Source organism: Phyllobates terribilis, unplaced genomic scaffold, assembly GCF_046119375.1.
Source record: "Phyllobates terribilis strain yellow unplaced genomic scaffold, ASM4611937v1 Scaffold_5__5_contigs__length_657084704, whole genome shotgun sequence".
NCBI classification, from domain to species: Eukaryota; Metazoa; Chordata; class Amphibia; order Anura; family Dendrobatidae; genus Phyllobates; species Phyllobates terribilis.
Window position 1 is genome coordinate 84,097,582 of NW_027362765.1, and position 23,983 is coordinate 84,121,564.

The following is a 23,983-nucleotide window of genomic DNA, read 5'->3' on the forward strand; positions in this document are numbered from 1 at the left end:
AGTCTCATACGGTGTATATAGGGGGATGTCAGCATACAGTATCTAATATTGATCAGAATAAAGTAATATAAAATTAAGTTAAAATTAATATGGAGCAGAATTTTTAATTTCCGCCAATTGGTTCAGCCCTCCACAACAGTCACTGTCTCTCATGTGGCCCCTTGGGAAAATTAAGTGCCCACCCTTGTCATTCGCAATGATGGAAAAAAAAAAAAGTACCATCTGGAAAATCCAGTGCTAAGGCACCCGTGAATGCACCCCAAAGGGTCTTTCACATGGGGAAACAAATAGCTTTTTCAGGGGTTGAGATTTCTTGTTCTGTCTCCAGTAGAAAAGCTTTGAGGAATACTCATCTAAAATAAAATAAACCATTTTCACCCGATCCCCCGCCACTTCTGTTTCAGCTCTGGCTGGATTCCCCACCAGTCTGTGTTTCCTCCTCTGGGTATGTAACCCCTGCAGCCAATCACTGCCTGTGATGATGACTAACAAAAAAAAGAGCTGTATACTGTACATTCTGCAGTATTCCCATGGAGGCCATAACAGTAGCCAGGCTTAGTTCTGAGGTCTGCATGCACCAACTCAGTTTATCAGTCGCATTACCACCATCTTAAATCATGATCTTCATATTTTCTGGCAAAATATATATTTTTTTTGGTGGAGACCCTTTTTTCAATGATGTCCTTCTTCAGAGACGGACTCCGTACACTAGTGCTGCTCTTCTGGTAGAACTCCGACTGGCAAAGATGAATGTTTAAGTATTCCTGCATCTAAGACTGATGACCAATGCTTAGGACGGAGCCTGCTCCACAACAAACAATAGAGAATATTTAATATTAGGGTCAAACTGTCTCATTTTTTGCAGACTGAAGATCTAAGAATGTGCAGACTCCTAGATCAAGAGGTCGTCCGACAAGTTTATTGAGACAAGGATTAAATGAATGGACACAGTATACAAAACAGTTATTGTCCTTGCAATAAATCAGTCCCCAACCACCCCTATGTACCTACACAAACTGAAGTGGTGATGTAAGAATATATTCCTATTAACTACAACATTTTATAGGGTTTTACGCCCTTTCATATCCATTGTTTTACAGTTACAGATAATGAACATCAATAAAATACCGAAGCACTTTATAAATACTGAATTGATAGTATGCAATACTCCAGAGCTGCACTCACTGTTCTGCATGCCTCAGAGCTGAAATCTAAACATCACTCTGCTTGCTCTGTGTCTACTGTGCTGACTGGCACCAGACAGTAACTTGATTTAAAACAAATGAGCTCCCCTAGCATTATAGCAGCTCTACTAAGCAGTAAGGAGTGTGTCTGATGATTGCTGATGATTTCTAATTACAACCAGCAGAACTGTAAATGCAGCTCCAGGCTATGGAACGGCTTGTGACATTGGATCACTGCAAAAACAATTAAAGCAATGTATTATGCAACTTTTGATGTAGATCTCACTGTAGACAGTTTACACTTGAAGATACCTTCACTATCATTAGAGTGCATTATTATTAAAACATAACTTTTATTATCATAACTCTGGTTAGCATTGCACATCAAAAAAATTACTTTTCTACTCAGTCGCTAAAATTGTATTTAATATAACAAGGTTAAACTTCCCTAAATCTTTCCTTTTATCATTGCAGTGGACAGGTATTTTCTCGATTTAGGGGAAAGGTGTTTCCACTTGGGTCCACAGCTGCAGTGCTTAGAGGGCCTATACCCCGGGCGATGATTGACTGATCGCTCACAATATTGTTAGTCATACATCGCATCCTTTATGCCCACATAAAATAAGTTTGTCCTCAGCATAGCCCCTTGTTTAGACAGGTACTTGACTGTTACTTGCCAGGGAAATTACTTGCTCACTGGCTATATTAGATTTTGCTTCCAACCTATTTTAAGACCTTCACCCAAGCATTAGCCCATACGACGATCACTGGGTATAGAGCTTCAGTGAAGGTGGCATTGTAACTATATAAATGTCTCATCGAGTCACCCAGCTCGTAAAAAGACAGCTGTCCAGCCGCATAATCCAGATAGATCCTCACTTTGTAGCAGGAAGGTCGACAAGCTAATGGAATTTCTTTTGCATCATGTTTTACGGAATACAGTTTATTAAAGCTGCGCAGACCCCATGACTTTTTATTATTTCCAATGAGAGAATATTTTCCCTGTCTACTTATGCTGGGATAGGCCATCCCCACTCTCCAGCCCCCCTCCTTACTGACTTCTACGTCCCAGTAAAGTCTTCCTGTAGAAAACCCACTGGTGCCCAAAACTCTACGAATGGTAAATCTCTTGGAGGTTTTAGGACGATGCTGATTTATGCTTGACCAGGAAGCGGTTCTCAGGTCATCCGAGATGTGCACATCATTAGCAGCCGTGTGAATATCCAGTGATATGTCAGATGCCTCCTGAACATAATAACCTTTCTGAAAGTTTGACATTATGTTCACCATCTCAGAGTTCAGGGTGTTAATGATCAGATCTTCAGACAGATCAGCAACTTCCAGCTCTTTAAGGTTTTGATCGCTATCCCCCATCAAATCATCTTTGTCTGCTTGTAGGTAAAGTAGAGGATCTGTCATCTGGCATAGCTCACCTATAGTAGTTAGTTTCCGGGACAGACTGTCCCTCTTAATATCCAGCTGTTGGATCAGATCAGAGACCAACCGTGACACCTGCTCTTCTTGCTTCGAGATCTTGTTCAGGATACGGCACTCCACGCTATCCTGCTTCATCCTGAGGTCTTGAAACTGGACATTGACTTTCTCCACAATACCCACTGCTTTTTCTGTGATGTGTCTTAAATGGTCCGGGAGACTCTGGAGTCGCTTTTCAATCTCCTCCCTTTCTTGGAGGATATGGCCTCGAATAATGCCCAGTTTTTCTTTTTTCTGCTCATAGGCCACAATCAGTAAATTAATTTCGTGTCCCCGATGCTTCTCCGCCAGCGAGCAGGAAGCACATAAACACTGGGCATCCTCAGTACAGTAATATAAGAAGCTCTTGTTGTGGTGGTAGCATTTTCTGTTCCTGAAGGTGTTTGTAGGTTCGATTAAGAGATGTTCTGGGGACTTGGTGTGCATGGCGAGGTGAATGTCACATAAAGAAACTTCACACAAAAGACATGTTTTAGAAGCCGGTGTTTGAATACAGTACATGCAGAGTATCTCATGTCCTTCCTGAGAACGGAAATGGTCCGCTATGTTACACAGCGTTGTGTTCCTCTGCAGCGTAGGACGTTCCTGAAACTGTGCTCTACACTGCGGGCAGCAGTAAGCATTAGACCGCTCCTGTGAATCTAGCACATTTTCGATACACTCTCGGCAGAAGTTGTGTCCACATCTTAATGTTACAGGATCGGTGTAGAGGTTCAGGCAGATGCAACAAGTCATTTCGTTTCTAACATCGGTAGAAGCCATTGTTGTATAGTGATGGGAGGACGTAGACTGAAAGCTTCAGTGGAGGAGGGTGTTGTAGGGTTCTAGAAGTAGAATAAACAATTGTTCTATTATCAGATACTAAGTTAGACAGGTAAAAAGATGGAAAAACAAAAGCCAGTTACCATAAAGCTAGTGGTCTCCAATCTGCAGCTACCTAACTGTTCCAAGACTACAACCAGTATACCCTAGAGCCCAATAGTCTTGCAACAGTGGAGCAGTCACAGGTTGGAGAACGTAAATCACAACAGATTGTTCTACTAACCCATAGGGCTGATTATGGTGTCAGACCTAGTGAGCAAGTCTAATCCTGGTAGTCCTTAAAGGGGTTGTGCGGTACTTTAGATTACAAAAAGTCTTAGGGACTGGGGGGTGGGGCATACATGGGGGGGGGTAAATACCTTGTGCTGTTGATAATGCCTGTGAGCGGCGCTATTGGTGGCCGCTCACAGGCATCACATGACCCCCGGCTGCAGCCGGCTCTGACATCCGCTGAGGTCACGACCAGTGCTGGCAGCAGCCGGGGGTCGCGATCTTCCTGGCTCCAAGTGGTTGCCAGGCTGTGGGCGGGGTTACCCACCCCCCCGCATCACACCTGTCATCCAACAGCAGAGGGTATTTACAAAAGTCTTAGGGACCTGTTGGAGGGACGGGTGGGGGGGTTGGGGGCGATACATGGGGGGAGTAATCTAAAGTACCGCACAACCCCTTTAACCAAAGTGATTTTTTTTTCACTTGTATCTGACATACCAGGAGAAGATTTTGACTTGGGTACACTTTAAATGCTATACCCCCATACATGTCCGGAGGCCCCCACCAAACACTGAAAAGACTGCTCAGGAGCATATAGCTCAGCAAAGCAGGAGCACTCGTATCTGGTGCATGAGCACGTACAGGCTCAATAATAAATTAGGGGAACCGTACACACTACAGCTTCCACTTCCTGAGCACCCTTGAGTGGTCGGTTAGGGGTCTCAGAAACCAGACCCCAACAAATCGACAGGATATGTAAGGGGGGTATAACATTAAAAGCTTTTTTGATAAATACATAATTTTTGGCACAAACGGAGGCCCATTAGGATATTGCAATTGCCAGTCTTAATGGGATGACTGATCTCTTCTGTTTGACAAGTTAAAGGGAATCTGTCAGTAGGTTTTTGCTAGGTAATTGAGAGCAGCACGATGTAGGGACAGAGACCTTAATTCCAGTGATGTGTCACTTCAGGGCCGGCGTCAGCACCCGGCGCACCCGGGCAAGTACCAGGGCCCTGAGCAAGCGGGGGGGGGGGGGGGCCCACTCACCGGTCACCCCGCCGCGCTATGGGACCTGTGAGCAGAGGAGAGCGGTGCCAGCGCCCCCCTCCGCTTGCTCTGGGCCCCGCCAGCCTGCACAATACTTACCTCTCCCCGTGCCTCCGCAGATCCGCTGTCTTCCTGCTGCGCGCTCCCTGTGATGTCTCAGGTCAGAGACATCACAGGGAGCGCGCAGCAGGAAGACCGCGCCCTCCCCTGAGCCGTCACAGCGCAGAGCGAGAAGACGCCGGAGTCTGGACCTGAGCAGCGACAGCAGGTGAGAAGTGAGGTGAGTATTTGATTATTTTTTTTAATGTATGGAGGTATGGGGCATTAAAAGGGGGGGGGGGGGGGGGGGTGACATCCTGCATGGGGAATTATATGGGGGGAATGACATCCTGCGTGGGGCATTATATGGTGGCCAGTATCCTGTATGGAGCGTTATATGGGGGCCAGTATCCTGTATGGAACGATTTGCCGGTTTCTGAGCTATTGTAGAATTTACAATAGATATCGCTCATCTCTAGAGAGAGATGGAGATGTACATCTCCATCTCTCTCTCTCTAGAGATGTACATCTCTAGAGAGAGAGAGATGGAGATGTACATCTCTAGAGAGAGAGAGATGGAGATGTACATCTCTAGAGAGAGAGAGATGGAGATGTACATCTCTAGAGAGAGAGAGATGGAGATGTACATCTCTAGAGAGAGAGAGATGGAGATGTACATCTCTAGAGAGAGAGAGATGGAGATGTACATCTCTAGAGAGAGAGAGATGGAGATGTACATCTCTAGAGAGAGAGAGATGGAGATGTACATCTCTAGAGAGAGAGAGATGGAGATGTACATCTCTAGAGAGAGAGAGATGGAGATGTACATCTCTAGAGAGAGAGATGGAGATGTACATCTCTAGAGAGAGAGATGGAGATGTACATCTCTAGAGAGAGAGAGATGGAGATGTACATCTCTAGAGAGAGAGAGATGGAGATGTACATCTCTAGAGAGAGAGAGATGGAGATGTACATCTCTAGAGAGAGAGAGATGGAGATGTACATCTCTAGAGAGAGAGAGATGGAGATGTACATCTCTAGAGAGAGAGAGATGGAGATGTACATCTCTAGAGAGAGAGAGATGGAGATGTACATCTCTAGAGAGAGAGAGATGGAGATGTACATCTCTAGAGAGAGAGAGATGGAGATGTACATCTCTAGAGAGAGAGATGGAGATGTACATCTCTAGAGAGAGAGATGGAGATGTACATCTCTAGAGAGAGATGGAGATGTACATCTCTAGAGAGAGAGATGGAGATGTACATCTCTAGAGAGAGAGATGGAGATGTACATCTCTAGAGAGAGAGATGGAGATGTACATCTCTAGAGAGAGAGATGGAGATGTACATCTCTAGAGAGAGATGGAGATGTACATCTCTAGAGAGAGATGGAGATGTACATCTCTAGAGAGAGATGGAGATGTACATCTCGAGAGAGATGGAGATGTACATCTCTAGAGAGAGATGGAGATGTACATCTCTAGAGAGAGAGATGGAGATGTACATCTCTAGAGAGAGAGATGGAGATGTACATCTCTAGAGAGAGATGGAGATGTACATCTCTAGAGAGAGATGGAGATGTACATCTCTAGAGAGAGATGGAGATGTACATCTCTAGAGAGAGATGGAGATGTACATCTCTAGAGAGAGAGATGGAGATGTACATCTCTAGAGAGAGATGGAGATGTACATCTCTAGAGAGAGATGTACATCTCTAGAGAGAGAGATGGAGATGTACATCTCTAGAGAGAGAGATGGAGATGTACATCTCGAGAGAGAGATGGAGATGTACATCTCTAGAGAGAGAGATGGAGATGTACATCTCTAGAGAGAGATGTACATCTCTAGAGAGAGAGATGGAGATGTACATCTCTAGAGAGAGATGTACATCTCTAGAGAGAGAGATGGAGATGTACATCTCTAGAGAGAGATGTACATCTCTAGAGAGAGAGATGGAGATGTACATCTCTAGAGAGAGATGTACATCTCTAGAGAGAGAGATGGAGATGTACATCTCTAGAGAGAGATGTACATCTCTAGAGAGAGATGGAGATGTACATCTCTAGAGAGAGATGTACATCTCTAGAGAGAGATGGAGATGTACATCTCTAGAGAGAGATGGAGATGTACATCTCTAGAGAGAGAGATGGAGATGTACATCTCTAGAGAGAGAGATGGAGATGTACATCTCTAGAGAGAGATGGAGATGTACATCTCTAGAGAGAGATGGAGATGTACATCTCTAGAGAGAGATGGAGATGTCTAGAGAGAGAGATGGAGATGTACATCTCTAGAGAGAGATGGAGATGTACATCTCTAGAGAGAGAGATGGAGATGTACATCTCTAGAGAGAGAGATTGAGATGTACATCTCTAGAGAGAGAGATTGAGATGTACATCTCTAGAGAGAGAGATTGAGATGTACATCTCTAGAGAGAGAGATGGAGATGTACATCTCTAGAGAGAGATGTACATCTCTAGAGAGAGAGATGGAGATGTACATCTCTAGAGAGAGATGTACATCTCTAGAGAGAGAGATGGAGATGTACATCTCTAGAGAGAGAGATGGAGATGTACATCTCTAGAGAGAGATGGAGATGTACATCTCTAGAGAGAGATGTACATCTCTAGAGAGAGATGGAGATGTCTAGAGAGAGAGATGGAGATGTACATCTCTAGAGAGAGAGATGGAGATGTACATCTCTAGAGAGAGAGATGGAGATGTACATCTCTAGAGAGAGAGATGGAGATGTACATCTCTAGAGAGAGAGATGGAGATGTACATCTCTAGAGAGAGAGATGGAGATGTACATCTCTAGAGAGAGAGATGGAGATGTACATCTCTAGAGAGAGAGATGGAGATGTACATCTCTAGAGAGAGAGATGGAGATGTACATCTCTAGAGAGAGAGATGGAGATGTACATCTCTAGAGAGAGAGATGGAGATGTACATCTCTAGAGAGAGAGATGGAGATGTACATCTCTAGAGAGAGAGATGGAGATGTACATCTCTAGAGAGAGAGATGGAGATGTACATCTCTAGAGAGAGAGATGGAGATGTACATCTCTAGAGAGAGAGATGGAGATGTACATCTCTAGAGAGAGAGATGGAGATGTACATCTCTAGAGAGAGAGATGGAGATGTACATCTCTAGAGAGAGAGATGGAGATGTACATCTCTAGAGAGAGAGATGGAGATGTACATCTCTAGAGAGAGAGATGGAGATGTACATCTCTAGAGAGAGAGATGGAGATGTACATCTCTAGAGAGAGAGATGGAGATGTACATCTCTAGAGAGAGAGATGGAGATGTACATCTCTAGAGAGAGAGATGGAGATGTACATCTCTAGAGAGAGAGATGGAGATGTACATCTCTAGAGAGAGAGATGGAGATGTACATCTCTAGAGAGAGAGATGGAGATGTACATCTCTAGAGAGAGAGATGGAGATGTACATCTCTAGAGAGAGAGATGGAGATGTACATCTCTAGAGAGAGAGATGGAGATGTACATCTCTAGAGAGAGAGATGGAGATATACATCTCTAGAGAGAGAGATGGAGATATACATCTCTAGAGAGAGAGATGGAGATATACATCTCTAGAGAGAGAGATGGAGATATACATCTCTAGAGAGAGATGGAGATATACATCTCTAGAGAGAGATGGAGATATACATCTCTAGAGAGAGATGGAAATATACATCTCTAGAGAGAGATGGAGATATACATCTCTAGAGATATAGATATACATCTCTAGAGATAGAGATATAGATGGAGATATACATCTCTAGAGAGAGATGGAGATGTCTAGAGAGAGAGATGGAGATGTACATCTCTAGAGAGAGATGGAGATGTACATCTCTAGAGAGAGAGAGATGGAGATGTACATCTCTAGAGAGAGAGAGATTGAGATGTACATCTCTAGAGAGAGAGATGGAGATGTACATCTCTAGAGAGAGAGATTGAGATGTACATCTCTAGAGAGAGAGATTGAGATGTACATCTCTAGAGAGAGAGATTGAGATGTACATCTCTAGAGAGAGAGATTGAGATGTACATCTCTAGAGAGAGAGATTGAGATGTACATCTCTAGAGAGAGAGATTGAGATGTACATCTCTAGAGAGAGAGATGGAGATGTACATCTCTAGAGAGAGAGATTGAGATGTACATCTCTAGAGAGAGAGATTGAGATGTACATCTCTAGAGAGAGAGATTGAGATGTACATCTCTAGAGAGAGAGATGGAGATGTACATCTCTAGAGAGAGATGGAGATGTCTAGAGAGAGAGATGGAGATGTACATCTCTAGAGAGAGATGGAGATGTACATCTCTAGAGAGAGAGAGATTGAGATGTACATCTCTAGAGAGAGAGATGGAGATGTACATCTCTAGAGAGAGAGATGGAGATGTACATCTCTAGAGAGAGAGATTGAGATGTACATCTCTAGAGAGAGAGATTGAGATGTACATCTCTAGAGAGAGAGATTGAGATGTACATCTCTAGAGAGAGAGATGGAGATGTACATCTCTAGAGAGAGATGGAGATGTCTAGAGAGAGAGATGGAGATGTACATCTCTAGAGAGAGATGGAGATGTACATCTCTAGAGAGAGAGAGATTGAGATGTACATCTCTAGAGAGAGAGATGGAGATGTACATCTCTAGAGAGAGAGATTGAGATGTACATCTCTAGAGAGAGAGATTGAGATGTACATCTCTAGAGAGAGAGATTGAGATGTACATCTCTAGAGAGAGAGATTGAGATGTACATCTCTAGAGAGAGAGATGGAGATGTACATCTCTAGAGAGAGAGATGGAGATGTACATCTCTAGAGAGAGATGGAGATGTACATCTCTAGAGAGAGATGGAGATGTACATCTCTAGAGAGAGAGATGGAGATGTCCATCTCTAGAGAGAGATGGAGATGTCTAGAGAGAGAGATGGAGATATACATCTCTAGAGAGAGAGATGGAGATATAAATCTCTAGAGAGAGAGATGGAGATATACATCTCTAGAGAGAGAGATGGAGATATACATCTCTAGAGAGAGAGATGGAGATATACATCTCTAGAGAGAGAGATGGAGATATACATCTCTAGAGAGAGAGATGGAGATATACATCTCTAGAGAGAGAGATGGAGATATACATCTCTAGAGAGAGAGATGGAGATATACATCTCTAGAGAGAGAGATGGAGATATACATCTCTAGAGAGAGAGATGGAGATATACATCTCTAGAGAGAGAGATGGAGATATACATCTCTAGAGAGAGAGATGGAGATATACATCTCTAGAGAGAGATGGAGATATACATCTCTAGAGAGAGATGGAGATATACATCTCTAGAGAGAGATGGAGATATACATCTCTAGAGAGAGATATAGATATACATCTCTAGAGATAGAGATATAGATGGAGATATACATCTCTAGAGATAGAGATATAGATGGAGATATACATCTCTAGAGATAGAGATATAGATGGAGATATACATCTCTAGAGATAGAGATATAGATGGAGATATACATCTCTAGAGATAGAGATATAGATGGAGATATACATCTCTAGAGATAGAGATATAGATGGAGATATACATCTCTAGAGATAGAGATATAGATGGAGATATACATCTCTAGAGATAGAGATATAGATGGAGATATACATCTCTAGAGATAGAGATATAGATGGAGATATACATCTCTAGAGATAGAGATATAGATGGAGATATACATCTCTAGAGATAGAGATATAGATGGAGATATACATCTCTAGAGATAGAGATATAGATGGAGATATACATCTCTAGAGATAGAGATATAGATGGAGATATACATCTCTAGAGATAGAGATATAGATGGAGATATACATCTCTAGAGATAGTCCACCACTGATAAGCAGCTTTCTGCCTATGCACAGTGTACACAAAAAGCTGCCACCAATCAGTGCTGTAGACCAGGTTATACAGAGCTCAGTGTTGAGTAGGTCTGCAGCAGAGAAAATGGATTTTATCAAAATGACAGCATGCAGGCCATAAGTGACACATCACTGGAATCAGGGTCTCAGTCCCTACATTATTCGGCTTTTAAATTATATAGCAAAAACATTGTGGCAGATTCTCTTTAACTACGCATACAAAAGTAACAAAATTCCTATGTTCCAATATGGATAGTCCAAATAGGTTTGGTTCATAGATTAACACCAGTCTCAAATAAGGATTTAGTTTATACGCTAGATATATTTTTATTATTCCATCTCACTTATCACCACTTTACCAATGGGAACAGAAGTTGTGTGGTCAGGTATTCCACAGGGACGACACCGGGGAGATCACGCAATATCTCACCGTGCCGTCACAATGTCACGGATTTCGCAAGCACATGGTCCCCACTACTCAGTACGGAGGTATCAGCAAGCGTCCAGTGAGTGTATGGCGTCACACCTCTGGATTCCAACGCATGGAATATGTGTTTACGCCCTCCGTACGGTCACTATCAGAATCACGATAGCCCGATTATTAATATTGTTCGCTGACACCACCAGCCGAGTTTGAAATATAATAATACAGGCCTGGCCGGACGCCTGCGTTCTGGTAGCGTATATGGCTTACGGGAGGGAAAGATTACAGAACAAGAGAAACAGAACTATTAAATTTTATATTTAATCCAAAAGGGAGGCAGTGTTTAACAAAAATGTACAAGATTTTACAAAGGAGACATTACAATACATAAGCAGTTACACAAAATAATAAGGATTAAAGAAGAGAATTACGATAAGATCTCAGACGATTCAATATAGGTGGAAGAGGAGCTCCCAGATTTGATTGGAACGTTATCGAACGCAACCTGTTGCTTATAGTATCTATACCCCCCTGGCAATGAGTATGGATCAATCCTCAGTTGGCTCTTTTATGCCAAAGGGGAGATCTGTCTACACATCCCTGTGGTGACATCACGTGGGCTCGGGCTCCATATTTTTATTAAAATAACTAACTTCTGGGATAACTTGTCTCTGGTTGCTTGCACTAGATGCCTCCCCCCCCCCCCCTTATGAATTTACTTTTCTGTAGAGACCACACATGGCGTACCTGCGATCCGTTATTCTGGTGCCTTTACGCTACAGCTCCACAGAGGGTTTTACAGCGACAGGAAGATATCCCTATAGTTCCCTAGCTGACCCCGTCACTAAAAATACGGGTCCATCATTATCGAATGTATGGAACTTTAGTTATTCCATATTTCGTTTCGCCTCTGAAGGGGCTTGGAGACACTTGTTAAACTCTCTTTGAAGTCCTGGGAAGGAAATTTCAACAGCTATCTGTAGATTTATCGTAAGCCTGCATCTAATGGTCCCCTGCCTTTGCCAGAGGAAATCGACTCGCATCTTAACCCCTTTACAGCCCATGACGTATTAATACGCATCTGTGCCCTGGGACTTAAAAGCCTGACCCGTATTAGTACATCATCGCGATCGCGCGCGCACACAGGCTGTGCGGGCGCGATCGCCGCTGGGTGTCAGCCGATTGTCACAGCTGACACCCGGTACTATGTGCAGGGAGCGGTCCCGCATCACTCCTGGCACATTAACCCCGGCAATGCTGCGATCGAAGTCCTCTTCCGGTCTCCAGCGCTGTCTGCCGCGGCTTCCCGGGTGTTGCCATGACGACCCGATGTCATAATGACAACATCCGGGTCACCAGGCAGCAGGAACACTGTTTGGTCATGCGCAGTGCACGACCAAACAATCTTCTCACTGTGAAGCGCTGACTGCCTGCATGGCACAGGGATGGTGCTCCATCCCTATGCTATGCAGGTGATCAGAATAAAAAAAGTGAAAGTCCCAGAGTGGGACAAAGTAAAAAAAAGTGTAAAAACTCTCAGAAAGTGAAAAAAAAATTAAAAAAAAAATTGTAAAAATATATAAAAAAAAAATAATCCACCAAAAATAAAAATATAATGTACCCATCAATAAATATTATGAAAAAAAAGCAAAAACAATAAAAGTACACATTTGGTATCGCCGCGTCCGGAACGACCTGACCTATACCACTGTCCCACTAGTTAACCCCTTCAGTGAACACTTAAAAAAAAAAAAAAAAAAAAAAAAACGAAGCAAAAAACAATGCTTTATCATCATACTGCCAAACAAAAAATGGAAAAACACACAATCAAAAAGACGAATATAAATAAAAATGGTACCGCTGAAAACGTCATCTTGTCCCGCAAAAAACAAGCCGCCATACAGCTCCATCATCCGAAAAATCAAAAAGTTATAGCTCTCAGAATAAATCGATGCAAAAAAATAATTTCTATAAAATAGCTTTTATTGTGTAAAAGCGCCAAAACATAGAAAAATTATATAAATGTGGTACCGCTGTAAACATACTGACCCAAAGAATAAAGCTACATTATTAATTTTACCACACGCGGAACAGAATAAAAAAAAAAAAAACACAATTCCTTAATTGTTGGTTTTTGTTTATTCTGCCTCCCAAAAATCGGAATAGAAAGCGATCAAAAAATGTCACGTGCCTGAAAATGGCACCAATAAAAACATCAACTCATCCCGCAAAAAAACAAGCCATCACATGACTGTGTGCCAAAATATGGAAAAATTATAGCTCTCAAAATATGGCGATGCAAAAACTAGATTTTACAAAAAATGCGTCTTTTAGTGTGTGACAGCCGTCAATCATAAAAACCCCATATGATTCTGGTATCGCTGTAATCGCACCGACCCGAAGAATAAAGTCATCTAATCACTTATACCGCACGAAGAACGGCGTAAAAAATAAACTCTCGGGTTAGGGTTGTGCTAGGGTTAGGGCTGGGGTTGGGGTTAGGGTTGGGATTTTTTTCAAAAGTAAGAAAAAAAGATGACGATATGGCTACTAGTGTTGAGCGCAAGTGCTCGCTACTTGAGTTTGCATCGGGTGCTCTGGTATGCATTGAGTATCGTGGGTATTTGAGTGACATGCTCGAGTCTCCGCCCCATATGCTTCGCGGCCAAAAAAACTTTGCGGGGATTGCCTGCCATGCACGAGCGATCCCCGCATGTTTTTTTTTTGGGTGTCTAATAACCGTGAAACATGCGGGGCAGGGACTCGAGCATGTCACTCGAGCACACGCAGTACATGGTGCATACCTGAGTACCCAATGCAAACTCAAGTAGCGAGCACTTGCGCTCAAGACTAATGACAACTTATTCAATATGATGACCTAATGTTATCAAATTCTGTGTCGTACCTCTGGGTTCAAAATCTTCACTATACCCCTTGATAAAATCCTTGAGGGGTGTAGTTTCCAAAATGGGGTCACTTGTGGGGGTTTCCACTGTTTAGGCACACAGGGGCTCTCCAAACGCAACATGGTGTCCGCTAACAAATTGAATGGAAAATCGGCTCAAATTGTTAGCGGACACCATGTTGCGTTTGGAGAGCCCCTGTATGCCTAAAAACATTGGAGCTCCCCCACAAGTGACCCTATTTTGGAAACTACAACCCCAAAGGCACCTATCTAGATGCATAGTGAGCACTTGGAACCCCCAGGTGCTTCACAAATTGATTAGTAAAAATGAAAAAGTGGGAAAAAAAAAAAAAATCTTTTTCATTTTTACAGATTAATTTGTGAAGCACCTGGGGGTTCAAAATGCTCACCACCCATCTAGATAAGTTCCCAGGGGGGTCTAGCTTCCAAAATGGGGTCACTTGTGGGGGGGTTTCCACTGTTTAGGCACATCCGGGGCTCTCCAAACGCAACATGGCGTCCGCTAATTATTCAAGCAAATTTTACAATCAAAAAGTCAAATGGCGCTCCTTCCCTTCCGAGCCCTGCCGTGCACCCAAACAGTGGTTTTTCCCCACACGTATCTGCGGGTCCAGGGGAAATTGCACAACAAATTTTGGGGTCCATTTTTTCCTGTTACCCCTGCGAAAATAAAAAAAAATTGGGTCTAAAGTAACATTTTTGTGAAAAAAGTTAAATGTTCATTTTTTTCTTCCACATTCCAAAAATTCCTGTGAAGCACCTGAAGGATTAATAAAGTTCTTGAATGTGGTTTTGAGCACCTTGAGGGGTGCAGTTTTTAGAATGGGGTCACATTTTGGGTATTTTCTGTCATAAAGACCTCTCAAAGTGACTTCAAATGTGATGTGGTTCCTAGAAAAATGGTTTTGTAAATTTTGTTGGAAAAATGAGAAATCGCTGGTCAACTTTTAACCCTTATAGGTCCATAACAAAAAAAAAATTTTGGTTCCAAAATTGTGCTGATGTAAAGTAAACATGTGGGAAATGTTTTTTATTAACTATTTTATGTGACATATCTCTCTGATTTAAGGGCATAAAAATTTATATTTTGAAAATTGCAAAATTTTGAAAATTTTTGCCAAACTTCCGTTTTTTTCACAAATAAACGCAAGTGACATCGAAGAAATTTTACCACAATCATTAAGTACAATATGTCACGAAAAAACAGTCTCAGAATCAGGGGGATCCGTTGAAGCGTTCCAGAGTAATTACCTCATAAAGTGACAGTGGTCAGAATTGTAAAAATTGGCCTGGTCATTAACGTGCAAACCACCTTGGGTTGTAAAGGGGTTAAAGTAGGTTGGTGGCACCTATCTTGCCAGCATTTACCCAGGAGTGTGTTGATTGGGTATTTGTGCGGAGATTTACATGGAGACAGCTCTTGTACTGACAAGTGGTCGATTGCTAGCTCTTGTCTTGTGACAAAAGGTGGATAAGGGAGGGTTGAGAGGGGCTTCAGTATTTTGGGAGAAATTGTCGATATTTTACATGAAGACAGTCTCCATTGTAGACGAGGATTCAAATGTTTCTGTATAACAGAAAATAACCAAAAGTGACACCATTCTAAAAACTGCACCCTTCAAGGTGCTCAAAACCACATTCAAGAAGTTTATTAACCCTTCAAGTGCATCACATGAACTTAAGCAATGTGGAAGGAAAAAGAATGAACATTTAAACTTTGTTTCACTAAAATGTTAACTTTAGACCACATTTTTTTATTTTCACAAGGATAACAAGAGAAAATGGATGACAAAATTTGTTGTGCAATTTCTCCTGAGTATCCAGATACCCCATATGTGGAGGAAAACTACGTTTGGGCGCACACCAGGGAAGGAGCACCATTTGACTTTCATAACGCAAAAATGGATGGAATCGAGAGCATGTCGTGTTTGGAGCGCCCCTGATGTGCCTAAACAGTGGAAACCCCCCACAAGGGACCCCATTTTGATAACTACACCCCTCAAGGATTTTATCCAGGGGTATAGTGAGCATTTTGAACCCACATGTACGACACAGAATTTGATAACATTAGGTCGTCACATTGAATACGTCGTCATTAGTGTTGAGCGCAAAAGCTCGCTGCTTGGGTACTCCAGTATGTACAAAGTATCGCGGGTCCTCGAGTGACATGCTTGAGTCCCCGCCCCACATGTTTTGCGGCTGATTGACAGCCAAAAAAAAAAACGTGCGGGAATTGCCCATGTATGTCAGGCAATCCCCGCATGTTTTTTTTTTGGATGCCTAAGAGCCGCGAAACGTGGGGCGGGGACTGGAGCATATCACTCGAGGACCCACGATACTAGGTGCATACCCGAGCACCTGATGCAAACTCGAGTAACCAGCACTTTCGCTCAACACTAAGCATATCGTCATCATTTTTTATTTTTTTTCCCCCCACTTTTTAAAAAAAAAAACAACCTCTAACTCCAACCCTAATCCCAACCCAAAACGCAATCCCAACTGCAAAGAAAGGGTCTATCACAGTGATCAAAAGGACCCAATAGGAACAATTTCCTATTGTTGCCGTGTACCGGCCAGCAGATCTCGCCAGGCGTACTGCACACGTGCCCGACATTCTTTTTTTCAGGAAGATGATGCAGAGGGCCGGGGGACGGAACAGGAGGGACAGCGGAGGTACCAGGGGGAGGGCACGGAAGACATCATTTCTCTATCCTGTATAACTCATACATACCCTCGGGTCCCAGGACGGAAACCAGCATATCCCTGCAGCGCACAGTGCGCGCACTTGGGAGATTCATAAGTCAGCAGTGGCACAGAGTAACTGCAGACTTATCGATTTAGACTGAATGTGACGAGCTGGCCTAGTACAAAGGACCAAAGCCCCCGTCACACTAAGCGAGATCACTAGCGAGATTGCTGCTGAGTCACAAGTTTTGTGACGCAACAGCGACCTCAGCAGCGATCTCGATACGTTTGACACGTAGCAGCGACCAGGCCTCTGCTGTGAGATCGCTGGTCGTGTCGAAATGGCCTGGACCATTTTTTGATCGTTGAGGTCCCGCCTGGGTAGCATGCATCGGTGTGTTTGACACCTTACCAACGACCTCGTTGGCGACTCAGAAATGAGAAGTCGTCCCTCATCGAGGTCTGAATCGTCAGAGTAGCTGCTATGCGACAGGGTCCCAACGACCGCAGACATCGTTATACAGGTCGCTACATCTGTTAGAACCCTCCTGTTTTTTTTTTTTCCCATCTTGTGTTTTGCGGTCATGTGACCATCTGCCTTTATATTCCAGCTCCGCCCTTCTGGCTGTGCTGGACTTCAGTGTTTGACTGTTTCTCTAGCCAGGTGCTTCGGTGCCTTTTTCTGTCAGTTCACTTGGTCCTTCTGGGACCTCTAGTACACTTTTATCAGTTTGTCTTTTTGTGTTCTGCAACAACTTCTCTGTTTAGGAGGTGTCCCATTTTTGTCCCAGTCCTTAGTTCTTTTAGGGACCTTATGCTCTAGGTCTTCGTTCAGACTAGCCGAGGACAAAGGATTGTCTGTTCGCTAGGAACAGGCAGCCCGCTACATCGTAGGGACTCAGCTTAGTCTTACTGTAGGGACAGCTTTCCCCTATCTTTCCTTAGTACTTGTTACAGATCATAACAGTATTGTTGCTGCGTCGTTGGAAAGATCTGACTGTTTGACATCTCACCAGTGACCACATAGCGAAGCAGCAATGATCCCTGCCAGGTCGTATCGTTGTCGGGATCGCTGTAGCGTTGTTAAGTGTGACGGTACCTTAAGGCTCTAAGGGATGCAGACTTTTACCAGCATTGAGCACCAGTTACATCAATCTTATTGCTGTGATTTATTAGAGATTTGCTTGTCAGTTCAGCCTCAGGAATCAATGTTTCCATTCAGCGACAGTAAGCAGATGAAGACATGCAGGCCATTGTTCTCCCAGGCACTAGTCCCATTGTGTGTATGGGGACAGTAGATACAGGGGAGCCATCACCACAGGGAGTCTCACATGCAGTCCCAGGTGATGGGCTTCTGGAACATTCTTCATTCTTTGAGCTAAAAGAAAATGTTTAAGGGGAAGGGTGTGATCCCAGTGAGGGAGGACAAGAAGCCATAAGGTTAGGTAGAGAGATGGTGCAGTGCCGTCGAGGGGTGAGGATTTAGGCTGAGGGTCTGAAGCTCATGGATTGATGGCCTGCGAAGTTTGGAGATTGATTGCCTGCTGAGCTGGACACACGTGATAAGGATGAGGGATCTGTCGTCTGGACGTGAGGAACTCTTAAGGACTGTTGTTGCCAGCTGGGGCGAGTCAAGCAAGATAGCATCATCATCCCACAAAGAATCTAAGGCCAGCATCCCAGAGAGACTTTGAGAAAACCAGATTACCCTGGAAAATACTGCTGGCGGAGCCTATACGGAGAAGTATCTGGAGCTGCACTGCCATATCGATCTCTAAGTGAAGGATTGTGACTCATTTCCTGGGGAATTTATCCTGTTACTGGACTGTATCAGTGTTCCTGGACTATATCATCCTCTGTGTGGTAGATTGTTTTATGGACCTTTCAGTTTTCATGTAACAAAGGTTCTTGGGACTGTTCACTCATCTCTCGCTCTGTTGATTATGTGATACCGGAGTAGGACCCCTTAACACTGGACAACACCTTTAACACGATGTCCCCTGTGCAAGGTCATTTATGAATGTTATTTTTCAGCCATCATGAAACAGATACAAGGAACATCAACAGTTAACAAAAAAAACCACTGCATAAGAGATCGCCACACCTTTTACAAGGAAATCGAAACTTATGCATTACAGAGGTTGAGTTCTAGCCTCTAGGAGGTGGGCAAGTGTGTGAGAGATCATACCCTACTTGCCTTCATTCCCATTGCTATATCTTGGACTATGGCATCCGCTTCCGTGAAAGAAGAGTTGACCTGCTCCGTCTGTCTGAACATCTATATAGATCCTGTAAGCTTGAAATGTGGACACAGCTTCTGCCGGGAATGTATTGAGAATGTGCTGAAAGCACAACTTAATTCTTCAAGTCTTACGTGTCCTGAATGCAGAGAGGAGTTTCAGGAATTACAAACTCTCCAGAAGAATGTAAGTCTGCACAACACATGACAGCATTTCCTCTCCATCCAGCAGGAGCAGAAGGCAGCGGAGATCTTTTGCACTTACTGTATTCATTCCCATGTACCAGCTGTTACGTCATGTCTCCTGAGCGAAGCTTCATTGTGCGATGACCAGTTAAAAGTACACAGCAAGTCAACGGAACACATCCTAATTGAACGCATCGCAACAACGGTGAACCAAAAATGTTCCACCCCTGAGAAAGTCCTCTTGTATTACTGTATGGAAGATGCTTCATGTATTTGCCTCTCCTGTGGCCTGGCTGGAGAACACAAGAGACACCAGATTGAATCACTGAGTGATGCCTCTAAAAAGATGAAGGAAAACCTGAAGCAACAGCTTAGACAATTCACCTTGAAGAGACCGGAAACTAAGAGGAGCCTTCAGACATTGAAAGACTTAAAAACAGATATGTTGGAAAAAGCCGCTTGCATTAAGGATAAAATCTCCACCGTATTTAGAGATGTCAGAAGACAGTTAGATTTACTAGAGAAGAAAGTATTTGTGAGCTTTCCAGTCAGGAGGAGCAAGTGTCTCTCTGTCTCTGACTTGATTGAGAAGCTTGAAATTAAGAAGGACGAGTTGTCCAGAGAGATGAATCATCTTCAGGAGTTGTGTCATATGACTGATCCACTCTCTCTTTTGCAAGCACAGGATCTTCAAGTTCGCCAAAAGCGGAGATAAGTGAGAAAATGGATATTCTAGAGTCTATAAACGACTGATGAAGGTCTGATCGCAGCCACCTTGTACAAAGGCTTAGCGGACATTGTGACTGGTATAAAGAGGAGATCCTATATCCCAGCTTACTCGGACATTTTACTGGATGTCAAAACAGCAGCAAACTCTTTAGATGCTTCTGTAGACTTAAGATTTGCATCTTTTTCAGCATTTCAGAACAATCGCCCAGAGACACCACAAATATTTCAGTCACCACAAGTTCTAAGTACTAAAAGCTTTTCTGCAGGGCAACATTATTGGGAAGTAGAAACAAGAAAGACTGGAAACTATAGGTTAGGGGTGGCTTATGGCACTATAGAGACAAGGCCAACCATCTTTAATTGGAAATAACAAGAAATCTTGGGGTTTGCGTAGGTTTAAAAATAAGTATTCAATTAACAGTTTATCCAGTATTTTTCATTTGTGATGACTGCTGGTTAAGAATTCTCAATTAGAGAAACAGGGATGAGAATAAAAAACCAAAAATACAACAATCCATCATGAATGAATGAATAATGTGATACAAGCCTAATCTCATTAACTTCACCTTTTACATTTCTCATACGGCACTTATTGATATTCCTCACAAACAAATGTTAGCTCTTGCACAATTCAGTGGACACTTTTACACAATGGTTGTAGGTCTATAATGACTCCTACAAAAAAGACTGCATGTATGAGTGAAGCACATATATAGAGAAAATCCAAAGTCATTATACAATGGAAAATTGAATTAGAAATTAAGTCTATATGTACCTGTAATTTAATTTTTTTTATATGTAAAAATAGTTACCTTAATTAATACATTGTCTTTATGCTATTGTGGCTTTATTTTCATTGTATAGGAAAAAAAATGCATAAATAAAATGGTTCTTAATTCCAGAGATTTTAAGTTTTAAAGTTCTAAGATGATACAGATGGGATACATTTTCCTTTTAATCAGCTTAGCAGAGATGACATTTTTGAACTTCTTAAATAGAAACCCATCAAACTTCTACACCACCAAACCATCTATAGGACTGTGTAGTCCTTTTAAAGATAAGTTGATAACTTAATGACCTGAAAGATGCCCCAGCAGCGAGAAATCAAAAATGTTGAAGTTCTGTTTATAAACAAATGTGTCTGTAAGTGCATTGGAGAGAGACGATGCACTTACGGCGCCTCAGCCGCATGCTGTATTCCCTGTCTTGTATCGGAGCCAGCGACCTGTCAGTCAACCAGAGGAGAGTGGCGCTTGGCAGGTAATACAGTGAGAGGCTGAGGAGATACATCACACCCCAATACACTTTCAGACACATATGGAGAATTTCAAAATAGAATTTCTAGAGCATGACTTTATGGTCAATATACTTATCTTTTAAATGGTTTGGTGTTGTTTGACAGGTTTCCTTTAAAAAGGAAGTCTTTCAGAATTTTTTAACCCTGCAAAATTGCTCACAGCGCTGTACATTTAATTTGGCATGTGCCGCTCCCACAAATGCTTTCCAGAATGCCGAAAGGCACTCAGACGTTTGCAGTAAGTGCTCCACAACTCATCCCCACCACTCGTGAGTGCTGTCTGCAGTGTCTAGCCAGGAGGCCACTACCGACACCTCAAGTGCAGAGGGGCTGGTTTGTCTCGCATTAACAGCAGACAGTGGCCTACTCATTAGGGACCGCCAAGACAAAATGCATGGAAGTGGCATGTGCAGAATTAAAATGATACCTTCTCATTCATGCTGCTTCTAAAACCCTACGCAAGAATGTGGTCATAAATTGGCTTCAAAGATTTTCATCTACAGAATGACTAGGGTTACAAACCCCTGAGTGAGCTCACTAATCGATTCATTGTCAACTCATTCTGCAGTCTGCTATATGCTGTGGTACACAGGGAAAACACTTTCAAAACTCTAGCCAAGGAAAATACATACTTTTAAGAGGACCCGTCACCAAATTTTTCATGTTGAACTGGATACACGATGTATTTGAGGCTACAGAGCAGATAAAAATATATATTTTTTGTTGTATTAAAATTTCACCTTCCCATTGTGAAGATAAGGAATCAAAGTATTTGCGTAAATTTTGATAAGTCCAAGTGGGTGTTCAAGAGTTTTCACAGGGGGTGAGTACTTCTACCCCCTATATGATGTTGCCCAGTCATAAGCAGGCAGCAACAGATAGAAGAAGAAAAAAAAAAAGTGAAAGACCAGCTTGGGTTCATCTCTCTGCCGCTTATGTTCTTTACCCTGCACTTATCTTCTGTTTCTTTTTAGGAAGTAGGTGGCATATACTCTAATATTACGTACTTAAAAGCGCACCTGTCAGCAGGATTGTGCTCACTAAACTACATACACTATCAGGTTGGCGACATTACACTGATTAATATGATACCTTGGTTGATGAAATCCGTCCTGTGGTTCTTGTGTAATCTTTAATTTCACTTTGGAGATGATATGCTTGTGCTTTGGGGTGAGACTGTGGGGTGGACTATATCTGGTGCTCTGCTTATATATTCATCTGTATGCTCTTATGACAGCTCACTGTGCCTTCACTGACCTGCCTCCTACTTTACATAATGCATCTGGTAGTGCGGGGCTAGGTAGAATAGGAGGCAGGTCAGTGAAGGCTCAGTGAGCTGTCATAATAGCATACAGATGAATATATAAGCAGAGCACCAGATATAGTCCACCCCACAGTCTCACCCCAAAGCACAAGCATATCATTATCTCCAAAGTGAAATTAGGAAATAGTCCTACATGACAGCAAGACAGGAGGTTGCCCTTCTCATCCTCTAGGGACCAGAAACGCATGAGAAGTTAAAAGACCCCCCCCCCCTTCCACCACACCCTCAGTGCTTTTTCCAATCACCACACCAGGATGGATGAATTTTATTCTGCTTTATTGAGCTCTCTTACACAAAAGTTTTGGGTTGCACATACGCATAAGTAATTCGAGGAAGGGAATGTAATAGTGCTGTCATGATGGACTCCTGGAAATATAATTACCGGTAGGACTAATTCCTAATTTCTCCAGGACGTCCCTCATGACAGCACGACACGAGAAATACCAAATCAGATGGAAAATTTTAGGGTGGGACTACAGCCTGAAGAACTTTTCTTCCGTAGGCTAATTGTTGGGTAGATGATATGTCCAACTTACAATGTCTACAAAAGGTGTTTATATATTGTCCTACAGATCTGGTCTATAGATGCTCCTGCCCTTTCTGCCCAAGAGGCTGAGATTGCTCTAGTAGACTGTGCCTTAATGTCAAGTGAAGGCTCTTCTTTTAAGCCATATACCATGGAAATAATTGTGGTAATCCATCTATCTAAGGTTACTCTTGAAGCTTTTATGCCCCTGTTTTTTCCCAAATGCTGAACAAAGATTTGAGTCCTGTCTCCATGGTCTCATGACTTCCACATACCGCAACACTGACCTCCTGACGTCAAATGTGTGCCACAGTCTCTTGTTCTTCGGGTGCTGACCGAAAGACTGCAAGATGATTTTTTGATTTAAGTTCTTCTGGGATACTACCTTAGGTAGAAAGGATGGGTCGAGTTTGAATATTATTCGGTCATCCAGGATACATAAATAAGGGTCTGTTGACAGAGCCTGACTCTCTACCACTTGCTTGGCAGAGGTTACGGCTACTAGAAAGGCAGTCTTCATGGAGAATAACCTTATATTAGTTTCCTCCTGAGGTTCGAAGGGGCTCTTACATAAGGCTCGTAAAACCAGGTTTACGTCCCATGGAGGTACCAACCTTCTTATTGTAGGTTTTAACCTAGTGACTGCTTTCGCAAACCTTGCTATCCAGGGACGGTCTGCCAGAGGGTAATCTAGAAAGATGCTAACAGCCAAGATCTGTACTGTAAGAGTGCTGGGTCTTAAGCTTTTCTCGAAACCTAGCTGAAGGAATTCAAGAATTTTTGGAATGTCGGGCTGGGAGGAGGTTTATAAGGACCCCCCCCCCCACATGAGAGCAGTGTTTTTTCCATACCATGGTGTAGATGGCGGAGGTAACCGATTTCCGACTAGCTTGCATGGTGGATATTACCCTATTTGACAGACCTCTAGCACTTC

At 42.8% G+C, this 23,983-nt stretch overlaps 1 protein-coding gene and 1 pseudogene across 2 annotated transcripts in view; one reads left to right on the forward strand and one right to left on the reverse strand.

Annotated features, from left to right (window-relative positions):
- Positions 1-883: 883 nt before the first annotated feature.
- Positions 884-23,983, reverse strand: part of LOC141272131 (nuclear factor 7, brain-like) — a 43,455-nt gene continuing 20,355 nt past the window's right edge. Inside the window, exons 1-2 of one of the 2 annotated variants that reach the window (XM_073682479.1) lie at positions 18,946-19,235; positions 884-3,502 (exon numbers count right to left, since the gene is read on the reverse strand). In XM_073682479.1, the coding sequence (XP_073538580.1) occupies positions 1,908-3,440 (1,533 nt within the window). In that variant the 5' untranslated portion in view covers positions 3,441-3,502; positions 18,946-19,235 and the 3' untranslated portion in view covers positions 884-1,907. Of the gene's footprint in view, positions 3,503-18,945; positions 19,236-23,983 lie in introns of those variants that run through there. The other variant, XM_073682480.1, reaches the window with a different exon arrangement.
- Positions 18,625-20,712, forward strand: LOC141272132 (E3 ubiquitin/ISG15 ligase TRIM25-like; annotated as a pseudogene).